The sequence below is a fragment of the Wickerhamomyces ciferrii genome, contig 00257 (assembly GCF_000313485.1).
Source record: "Wickerhamomyces ciferrii WGS project CAIF00000000 data, strain NRRL Y-1031 F-60-10, contig 00257, whole genome shotgun sequence".
NCBI classification, from domain to species: Eukaryota; Fungi; Ascomycota; class Saccharomycetes; order Phaffomycetales; family Wickerhamomycetaceae; genus Hansenula; species Hansenula ciferrii.
The window spans coordinates 16301-27668 of record NW_011887483.1 but is presented as its reverse complement, the minus strand read 5'-3'; the positions used below and the strand labels follow the sequence as shown (position 1 = coordinate 27668).

At 29.4% G+C, this 11368-nt stretch overlaps 5 protein-coding genes across 5 annotated transcripts; 2 read left to right on the top strand and 3 right to left on the bottom strand.

The window, feature by feature from the left end:
* Positions 1 to 175: 175 nt before the first annotated feature.
* Positions 176 to 1237, top strand: AAR2 (U5 snRNP complex subunit AAR2; the record flags this gene model as incomplete). The annotated part of the gene is made up of 1 exon (XM_011273206.1): positions 176 to 1237. One exon carries the CDS (start codon positions 176 to 178, stop codon positions 1235 to 1237), a length of 1062 nt encoding a protein of 353 aa, XP_011271508.1.
* A 12-nt stretch (positions 1238 to 1249) lies between these two features.
* Positions 1250 to 2620, bottom strand: BN7_6224 (tRNA lysidine(34) synthetase; the record flags this gene model as incomplete). Its single annotated transcript, XM_011273205.1, has 1 exon — positions 1250 to 2620. The coding sequence occupies one exon, from the start codon at positions 2618 to 2620 to the stop codon at positions 1250 to 1252; it is 1371 nt and encodes a 456-aa protein (XP_011271507.1).
* An 892-nt stretch (positions 2621 to 3512) lies between these two features.
* Positions 3513 to 5459, top strand: SSA3 (Hsp70 family ATPase SSA3; the record flags this gene model as incomplete). Its single annotated transcript, XM_011273204.1, has 1 exon — positions 3513 to 5459. The coding sequence occupies one exon, from the start codon at positions 3513 to 3515 to the stop codon at positions 5457 to 5459; it is 1947 nt and encodes a 648-aa protein (XP_011271506.1).
* A 189-nt stretch (positions 5460 to 5648) lies between these two features.
* Positions 5649 to 6518, bottom strand: BN7_6222 (3-oxoacyl-[acyl-carrier-protein] reductase; the record flags this gene model as incomplete). Its single annotated transcript, XM_011273203.1, has 1 exon — positions 5649 to 6518. The coding sequence occupies one exon, from the start codon at positions 6516 to 6518 to the stop codon at positions 5649 to 5651; it is 870 nt and encodes a 289-aa protein (XP_011271505.1).
* Positions 6519 to 8671: 2153 nt separating this feature from the next.
* Positions 8672 to 10081, bottom strand: BN7_6221 (putative monooxygenase; the record flags this gene model as incomplete). The annotated part of the gene is made up of 1 exon (XM_011273202.1): positions 8672 to 10081. The coding sequence occupies one exon, from the start codon at positions 10079 to 10081 to the stop codon at positions 8672 to 8674; it is 1410 nt and encodes a 469-aa protein (XP_011271504.1).
* Positions 10082 to 11368: the final 1287 nt, after the last annotated feature.

The window sequence follows — 11368 nt, the reverse complement described above, 5'->3', positions numbered from 1 at the left end:
AACTCAACGACGGCGAAAAATTAAAAATATTGAAATTGAAATTCGAGGGTAGCAATAATCACGTGTTGTCTATTCAAATTCCGACCTCATCTATATACTTTTCAGAACTTTTCAACTAGTTAATCAATTGGATTATTGTACTACACGGTTTTGTATTAAGTTAATCAGAGGTTCCATGATGAACAGACCTTCAAGAACTACTGTAATATTCAATAACATTCCCGAGAACTGGCTTGTTGGGATAGATCTACAATTCTTCAATACAAATAATATTTTAAAAGGTATTAAATTAATACCTGATGGAATTCATATATTACATTTTGCTAAAGATCAATCAAGTATACGACAAGGTTTTTATATAAATGCAAAAGAAGGTGATATAATCTTGGTATATTGGGATTCTCAGGAGGAGAAAATCTTAGTTGATGAAGAAATTGGTGAAATAAATATAAATAAAGAATTATCAAAAATTTCAGAATATTATTCATTTATGATTAATTATCCTAATGATGAACATTGGGAAGCACTGACAAAATATATAAATATTGGACAAGTTGCGTTCATATTACCTAAAGGTAAAAAAATTGATAGTGTTTTAACTTCAAGTGATGAAAATAATTTATTATTAGATACTTTATATAAAAGTTCTAAGTCAAGAAATTTATCACAAGATCCTATTATAAATTCAATTATTGATCAATCAAATGAAGAGATTAAATATACTATGATAAATTTAGATCAAACCATAAGACCTAATGGGAATTCAATTGAAAAAACAAAAGATTCATTAGATAAATCATGGTTTTTCCAAAAAATTTTAAATTCAGGGTTTAATGATAATGAAAATTTATTATTAAGTGAATTTCAACAATGTTATTTAAATATGATTATATTTGCAAATTATAGTAGTTCAATTCAATGGTTAAAATTCTTGAAAATTTTGTTTAATGTTAAGGAATCAATTCAAGAAAGATTAAATTTTTTTGAAAATTTTTTAGATGTGCTCACAATACAATTTGAAAAATTTCAAGAAGATTATATTGATGAATTTATAAATGAAGAATTTTTAGATAAATCAATATCAGAATTTGAATATACGGTAAAAGAATTTGAAATTCGTTCATTAATTAAAAAAATCATTAATTTGAAAAATTTATTAAGTTTAAAATTTGGGATTCATATTACTGGGTTTGTGGAAGATGATGATGAAGAAGCACCAGTAATAGTGGATATATAAGAAACATTTTGATTAAAATTCAAATATATTTTGTTTAAATTTCCAATTAATTTCAGGATTTGGTGACACAGTTGGTAATTGAAATTCCCCCTTTTTAAGATCATAAATTATTGGTAAATTTTCATAATTTGATAATGATTTTATACCTAATTGCTTTTTCAAAAAAAGATCATTTTTAGTTACTCTTCTTATCTTGAAAGATTTACTTTGAGATTCATTATTTTGAAATTTAAACCAATATATATTATCAAATAATATCCAATTAGTTTTTGAATTAGGAGGTATTATAATTTCCAATGGTTCATTTTGTGATTCAACTTGTCTTTTAATCTTTATTTTGATTCCTTTGTTATCTGGGTTTTTGCTTTTAATTGATTTTGATTCCCATTTTAATGACATTAATGTGAAATTTTCTTGTTTTAATAAATTGGGTATATGATCTAGGAATTTTGTAAATCTATAATGATAATGTAACATTGGTGAATAAGGGTATGCTAATTTAAATAATAATCTTGCAATTATTATATTTGAATTCGAATTTATAATTTCTTGATCTAATTCTATATTTAATGAATTTAGATTTTGTGTTATTGTCCCTTGGTTTTGAAGTTTATGATATAAATTATTAACTTTAATTTCAATTTGATTTGTTAAATTTATAACTTCATGTTGTGTTTCTTGTAATACTTTAGAAGTTTCTTTGTTTTCTTTTAAATATTTTCTAATTATATTTCTTTTTGCAATCATTTCATTATTTGTATAATCTTCAACCCAATTTGTATTTTGTTCATTAGCATATTTATATATTTCAAATTTATTGAAATCCAATAAAGGTCTTATTAATTTTAATTGATTAAAACTAATAAAAGGTTTTGATAACAATGGAGCATTTGAAATTTTTGAAATACCTCTTAAACCAAATTCACCACTATTATTCAATAATCTTAGAACAAAAGTTTCTAAATTATCATCTGCATGATGACCTGTAAAGATATTTTGTATTTGTAAATGATTACATATTTCATGTAATTTATCATATCTTTTAATTCTTGCCAATTTTTCAAAACTAATTGATGTACTATCTGTATTACTAGTATATAATGAAGATAAATCTAATTTACAACTTTGGAAATTTGAATCTAAACCTAATTTCTCCATTTCATGATGTATAAATTTCAATTCATTTGAACTTTCCTTCCGAAGGCCATGATCCATTGATATAGGATATATTGAAATATTTAAATTTTCCAATTGATTAACTTTATTTAATAGATGAATTAAACACATTGAATCCACACCACCAGATAAAGAGACTGCAATTTTGGAAGGAATCGAACCATTTGACCATATTTGTTTCAAAGACCTGAGAAACCTAGTCTCCATATGATTTAAATACTTGATATTAGCCATTAGATAGATGTAATACACAGTAATACAATATAAAAACTTGAATAGATCTGTACATAAACAACGTACCAATAAAGACAGTATAAAAATATTTTTCAAAAACACGTGATCGATCAGCTGACTAAGAGTCACATGATTAAAAATGAATTTTTTCAATTACATCATCATTTTTTATTAAGTTAAAATTCATTTTTCTGGTAAATTCGATTTCTTTGAAAACTTTTCAATCGCAATAAAAGGAAGCGCAATTAATGAAGTGGTAAAAAAGGATAATAGAATCGTATGATTTACATAGAATTAACAATTGATTTTAGTGATACCCAGTATACTCCTGTAGTTAATTGTAGTGCTCCCTCTGTCTAACCATTATCCTTCCTTTCCAGATCCTTCTAATCTCTGCCTAATCTTTCTGTCTGCAACCACCCCCTGATTTCAATTTGACACAATTCTCTAAACACGGAACACATAACACGGAATAGAACAGAACAATAGAATAACATTGTATTCCAGTGTATTCTAGTTCCTTCTGGGTCTGTCTATTCCCCTGCATACTCCCCTATCCTCTGCCTATGTTCTCCTTCTACTCCCTTCTACTCCCTTCTACTCCCTTCTACTCCCTGCCTACCACAATCCCTTCTAGAACCTTCTTCTTTGTTAAGCATTGTTGAGTGTGCGCTTAATCACAAAAGTCAAAATGTATAGAATTTTCTGGAGAAGTTGGTGGCTAAATCTCAACTTGTTTGAAAACTATATAAGAAGTAATTATTGCTCCTTAAATTCAATTCTTATTCTTTTTCAATTCATCAGAAGTTTATTCAATTATAATTTGATATATTAGATTACAATTAGAACAAAACAATTAACAAACATGTCTAACGCTATTGGTATTGATTTAGGTACAACATATTCATGTGTTGCTCATTTTACAAATGATCGTGTTGAAATCATTGCAAATGATCAAGGTAATAGAACTACTCCATCTTATGTTGCATTCACAGATACTGAAAGATTAATTGGTGATGCTGCTAAAAATCAAGCTGCTATGAATCCTCCAAATACTGTCTTTGATGCTAAACGTTTAATTGGTAGAAAATTTGATGATCCAGAAGTTGTTACTGATGCTAAACATTTCCCATTTAAAGTTATAGATAAAGATGGTAAACCTCATATTCAAGTTGAATTTAAAGGCGAAACTAAAGTTTTCACTCCTGAAGAAATTTCATCAATGGTTCTATTGAAAATGAAGGAAACTGCTGAAGGTTATTTAGGTGGTGCTGTTAAAGATGCTGTTGTTACTGTTCCTGCTTATTTCAATGATTCTCAAAGACAAGCTACAAAAGATGCTGGTTTAATTGCTGGTTTAAACGTTTTAAGAATTATTAATGAACCAACTGCCGCTGCTATTGCTTATGGTTTAGATAAAAAATCTCAAGGTGAACATAATGTTTTAATTTTTGATTTAGGTGGTGGTACTTTTGATGTTTCAGTATTATCTATTGATGATGGTATTTTTGAAGTTAAAGCTACTGCAGGTGATACTCATTTAGGTGGTGAAGATTTTGATAATAAATTGGTTGATTTCTTAGCTAATGAATTCAAGAGAAAGAATAAAAAGGATATTACAGGTAATCAAAGATCTTTAAGAAGATTAAGAACTGCTGCTGAACGTGCTAAACGTACACTATCATCTTCTGCTCAAGCTTCAATTGAAATTGATTCATTATTTGAAGGTATTGATTTCTATACTTCAATTACAAGAGCAAGATTTGAAGAATTATGTGCAGATTTATTTAGACAAACTATTCAACCTGTTGAAAAAGTTTTATCAGATTCAAAATTAGATAAATCTCAAATTCATGAAATTGTCTTGGTTGGTGGTTCAACTCGTGTTCCAAAAATTCAAAAATTAGTTTCAGATTTCTTCAATGGTAAAGAACCAAATAAATCAATTAATCCAGATGAAGCTGTTGCTTATGGTGCTGCTGTTCAAGCTGCTATCTTGACTGGTGATACTTCATCCAAGACTCAAGATTTATTATTATTAGATGTTGCTCCATTATCTATGGGTATTGAAACTGCAGGTGGTATAATGACAAAATTAATTCCAAGAAATTCTACAATTCCAACTAAAAAATCTGAAACTTTTTCAACTTATGCTGATAATCAACCAGGTGTTTTAATTCAAGTTTATGAAGGTGAAAGAACAAAAACTAAAGATAATAATTTATTAGGTAAATTTGAATTATCTGGTATTCCACCAGCTCCAAGAGGTGTTCCACAAATTGAAGTTACATTTGATATTGATGCTAATGGTATTTTGAATGTTTCTGCTTTGGAAAAGGGTACTGGTAAAACTCAAAAAATTACAATTACAAATGATAAAGGTAGATTATCAAAAGAAGATATTGAACGTATGGTTTCAGAAGCTGAAAAATTTAAAGCTGAAGATGAAGCTGAAGCTGAAAGAGTTCAAGCTAAGAATGGTTTAGAAGGTTATGCATATCAATTAAAGAATACTATAAATGAAGGTGCTTTTAAAGAAAAAGTTGGTGAAGAAGATTATGAAAAATTATCAAAAGAAATTGAATCAACAATTGCATGGGTTGATGATTCTCAAGCTGCTTCATTAGATGAATATAAAGATAAACAAAAAGATTTAGAAAGTGTTGCTAATCCAATTGTTACTAAATTCTATCAAGCTGGTGGTGCTCCTCAAGGTGCTGAAGGTGCTGCTCCTGGTGGATTCCCTGGTGGTGCTGGTCCAGCTCCAGGTGCTGGTGGTGATAGTGGTCCAACTGTTGAAGAAGTTGATTAGATTATTAACATCTGAAAACACAAACAAAAAAGGTTTTAATTTTAATGAGGTTTTTGCTATATGGTTTTTTAATGAATTTTTATAAATATATAGGTTATAATTTATGGTTTTAAAATAAATTTCTACATTGTAGTTTTGAATGTTCTTGAATATGTATAATACAATCTATAAATCACAATGTATAAAGGTTTAAACAGTTTCAGTTAAATGATCTCTATAATTAAAATTTAAACCAAATAAATCCAACATTGAATTAACTAATTTTGATCTTGAAATAAAGAAAGGAGTATAATATAATCTTGAAGCATGACCACCTTCAAAAATTCTAAAAGTATCCAAAGTAGCATTTTCAATTTGATTCAATACTCTTTTAACAAATACATCAGTTTCCATTTTTTTAGATTCTTGTTTGGCAAATGCTTGTTTTCTCTTGGAGAATGCTTCATTATATTGATCAAAATTATAAATTGAATCAATTGGTATTGGATTTTTTTGTTTTGTATCATAAATATTTGATTTAATATAACCACCAAGGACACTTAGAACTTTAACATTATAATTTCTTAATTCTAATTGTAATACAGATACATATTGATCTAAAGCAGCTTTTGATGATGTATATAAAGAATTTGAATGAACTGGGATATTCTTGGTAACAGAACCTGAAAATACAACAGTACCTTGAGATTTAACTAATAATTTAGTAAATTGTCTTGTAATTTTCATTGGACCAAATAAATTAATTTCATATAAATTTTCAATATCTTCATCAATTAAATCAACACAATGACTAATATGAACAATACCTGCATTATTATAAAGTAAATCTAATCTACCTTCTTTTGATTGAATTAAATCATGAATTTTTTTAATATCTTGAGAAGATCTAACATCTAAAGTTTCAGTTTCAATATTATTATTAGCAAATTCTTTTAAAATTTCTTCATTAAATTTATAATCTGTTGCATAAACTTTATAACCTCTTGAATTTAATTCTAAAGATAATGAATGTCCAATACCTGAATTAGTACCTGTAATTAGTGCAACTTTTTGTGACATGATGTGACTATAATAACCCTTGAGTAACGTCTAAATGTAGAATATATGGGGAATTTGACAAGTACTTATACTATAACGGTTGAAGATCAAAGTTTAGTGGATAACGGTTATCTTATATTAGCTGAAGCCTGAAAACCGACAAACAATTAAAAAAATGAAACTTTAACGCAATCGAAGATCTTTGCGTTTGTAATTAATTAAGCGTACAACCGTCAACAATTTAAAAGTTAAGCTCAGTTCAGCATAAGTTCACAGGAAACAAAGGCTCACGATTCTGGTACAAGTCAAAACGGTTATTTATTAGACAGATTCATACACATTCAAACACTTTTATTGGTTAATTTGAATGAAAATTTCAAGTATATTATGCTTATTGTCAAGTATTTCATGTATTTTACCGAGGTGTATCTGAGAATTCCAAAAATTTCCACCCAGAATTAGGCAGAATTAGGCAGCGTAGGTGGACTTATTATTAATCCCACCGGTGCACCACTGGGAACTTTCAAGATTCTTAGGCAGAACAAGGCAGCCTAAAACTGAATGTTGAAAGTGAAACCAAAGATCTTGAGATTTTATTGTTTAATGGTGAATATGAACTTGATTGACGAGATTGTTGAGCTTTGTTCTGACCATGGTGTGATGGATCGTGTAGTATATGTCTTAAACTCTGATAGTGTTATATGAAGAAAGAATCAAGAGAGTCAAGACGTGGTCGACTTACGGCCATTGTCGCTAAGGATCTTTTATCTTCTGGTGCCTTAGATTAATACATTACGTTCACCGTTCAAAGGTTGACGTGATTGAAATGTACCATAGAATTCTATATAAGAAAGTACGAACTTGACTATAATTTCTGGTATATGGTAAGGACTCAGGAGTCAGAACTAGAAGCCAGGACTCTTAAATGAATGTTAGTGATCACATAAATTTAATCGGTATGACGGTGAGTACTTAGTACTTATAGTACTTAAGCATGGAAGCTTTAATTCATGAGATATATATGAACGTCCGTGAAAAACTAGAGGCAGCTTATATATATTTTCTATCACAGATTCACATATCAGCTAATTACGCCATATTTCTTAAATCAACATTTTAACTCAACAGTGAACGTACTTTATGTTCTACACAGTTCTAGTCGTTCAAGTTCACTCATCAAGATTCAAATTCTTAAGATTCAAATATTGATGGATCTACTACATTTTTATGTGAGGTACTCTACATTAACATGGGTGTAGTACGTATAACGTTAGTAATATATAGACATCTAGTAACAGATCTACAACTTTTAGATCCCGAAACTTCCAATGAATCTTATATAAGTAATTATAAATTATAATATATATAGGTATTATATAAATTTTTGTACCTCAAATTCACAATTTCGACAGTATCGAGCACCTATTTATATAGGCCATATATAGATCTTGTTTATCATATATGGTAGCTCGATGGACGTAAGCTGTTTAAGCCTTTTTTAACTAGCTGTGCTATCATGAATTGCAGTTCAAATTATTCAATCGTCAGAACTTGATTAAAGCTGAAGACTGTTTCAGTTCAACATGAGCCAATAATCATGAATAAAAATAGATAATGAAACTACCAACTTGAAGAACAATCAAAGAGCTCTCTATATACCTTTGAACTTTGTATCTAAAAACATGTCGACGACCAGAGAATATGCACAAATCTGCAAATACAATTTGAAAAACCAACTAAAAGTTGTCCACAAGTTCAACCACAGCGAGTAAAGAATAGTAAAATATTCAAAACAAAGATGGGTATATAAGATTATAATCATAATCTAGCTAGGAATTTATATTATATTATTATGGCATTTTCAGAAGTCTTATAGAGTATCAATATCTAATTATCATAGATTTAATCCATAATTATTACTAATCACGCTAACAAATTTTCGTCAAATGTAATATTCGCTGGATCCTCCCTCCTCCTCCTGCCTGAAAACACCAGGTTTTTTTTTTGAGGGAATTGGAATTTGGATCCAAATCCCAAAGTAGAATTTCTTGTGGTAAGAACACTCTTTAAGCAGGAATATACAGGATATTACAAGAGGTACCGTTAGTTACTAGAACTTACTACGTAAACTTTGAGTATATATATGAGTTCCAGTCTATATATCTAGATCATATTCAAATTATACTAGCTTCAAACTCTTCTTTTGATTTATCAGCTTGCCATCTAAATTTATAAGCAGGATGGTCTTCACCTAAAAATGTTTTACCCTTTTCATTATTAACATTTTCTCTTAATGTAGTTGAAGCATAATCTTTATGGAAAATTCCTCTAGCTTGTAATTCTGGTATTAACAAGTCAACAATAGCTTCTAAATCATTAGGGAATGAAGTTGGCCAAAAATTAAATCCATCAACATCATATTCTTCAACCCATCTTTCTAATTCATCTGCAATTTCTAATGGATCTCCAATGATTTTACTATTACCTAATGTATAAATATCTAATAATTCTCTCTTTGTTGGTTTATTTTTTTTCAATTTCTTACTAATATTCTTTGTTAATGTAGTTAATCCATTTGATAATTTAGCAACATCAACTTCTTCATCATCTTCAAATTTACTAACATCAATCCCTGAGACTGCACTTAATCCAACTTCACCATATCCTGGTATACCAAATTTCTTAGCTCTTTCAACTTTTGCCAATGCTTCTTCATGAGTTTTACCAACAACTGGAAATACTCCTGCAACAAATTTAATAGATTTTGGATCTCTACCATATGATTCTGCTAATGCTCTAATGTCTTTAATATCAGCTTTAAGTGCTTCACCATGTCTACCATCAACAAATACCAATTCAGCATACTTAGCAGCTAATTGTTTCCCTTTAGTTGAAGTACCAGCTTGAATAATCAAAGGAAATCTTTGAGGAGTTGGTTCAGTAATACCAGGACCTTCAACACTAAAATATTTACCTTTATGATTGATCTTTCTAAGTAACTCGGGATCAGCAAAAATACCATTCTCTTTATCATATTTAACAGCATCATCTCTCCAAGAGGATAACAACAATTTCAGGACAACATCAACATATTCTCCAGTCTTAACATATCTTTCATCATGTTGTGGTAAAGGTTCACCATTCAGTAAATTTGGTCCCAAACTATCTAAATAACTTGAAACAATATTCCAACCAATTCGACCATTTGTTAATAAATCCAATGAAGCTAACCTTCTAGCGAAATGATATGGATGTTCGACAACTGTACTGAAAGTTATACCAAAACCTAATCCTTCCGTGGCTTGAGCCATTGCAGTAATAGGGATTGCAGGATCAACTCTTGGAGCAAATTTACCAACTTTTGCAGGTAATCCATAATTTCCTGGTCCTTTATAAGTATCAAAAAAACTTAAATGATCAGCAATGAATAAAGCATGGAGCTTCCCTCTTTCAGCTATCTTAGCTAATTTGATCCATGGATCTAAACTTCTTGTGAATTCTCTTGATGTATCATTTGGATCTGTCCATAATCCTGGTGAACCACCTGTGAAAACATTAATTATTAAAGATTTTGAAATTGTCATACTTGTATAACTTATTGCAAATTAATACGTTAGCCTAGACATGTTCCTAAACAGAATGGATATTTGTAGCTTTATATAGGATTCTCATGATCCACAAATTGATTCATAAAAAACTGTGTATTTGAAGATTCAAATTTAGTAATTTAAACGATAGCTTTTAATGTATATATTAGCCTTCGGATTATCTTCCCGTATAATCACCATCCCAGGAACCATCTCACAACCATCTCACAACCTTCCGAGAAGGTTCCCAAGAAGGTTCTTTCAGAAGGTTCGGAAGGTCCTTGAAAGAACAGTAAAATATCAAAACATAGATGGATGTTAATAAATGGTATCAATAAACGAAAAATAGTTTATTATTCATTATTAATGTATTCAAAAGTTTATTAGAGCTTTAATGTAATAGTTATTGAAGAATCAATTCATTATGATGACTAACCGCTCAGCCAAAGATTTGGTAAGCAGCAAAAAGTTCTTGTTATTCGGGCACTACAAGTTGAAGAGGTTCTTGTTATTGGGCCACGACTTTTCTCATAATGTGCCTTCTTTGAACCATCTTTGAAGACTTCACATAATTCACATAGCGAAGAAAGCTCGCAGATGACGAGTTAGAAGCTTGAACCATAGCTAAGATATCATAAATCGAATTGTTAATATGTATGATATATGTTAGTGCTTAATGAATGATCTTGACAACTCTCAAGATCCAATGCACATTAGTACGTTTAGAGAACCGCTTTAAAACAATCAGAAATACATCATGATTCATTTTTCATTTGATGAACTTACTACAAGCTTAATATATGAGGTGAGCTATAACAATTGAGATACATCGATTATATACTAGCTGTACGAATTTAGGCAGCCAGTTTAATCTAATTAGTACAATTAATATAATTATTAAGAATCTAAATATTATATAACTTATGCATGATTCGAATGATCTAAACGATTAGTTTGTACTTTTCATTGAAGCTTGAAGATAGATGAATAAATGTACCTCAAACTTCAATTTCCTTGAGCGTTTTTTCTACAATATGGCACATCTTGTCAAGCAGAATATAGTTCGGGTCTTCTCAATTAATAGTTACACGGGTTGTGACTTATACCTTATACCAAATTCATGATTTTCAAAAGCTCAATATGGTTGTGTTCCAGTGAATTTTAAAATGAATAGATCATATGAGTTTTCAGCTAAAACTATAAACCTATAGAGTGCGAGCATGAAAAGATGAAAAGAATATTTTAAAGCCTTTAATTTATACCTTTGAAGTTTGAACTTTGTAT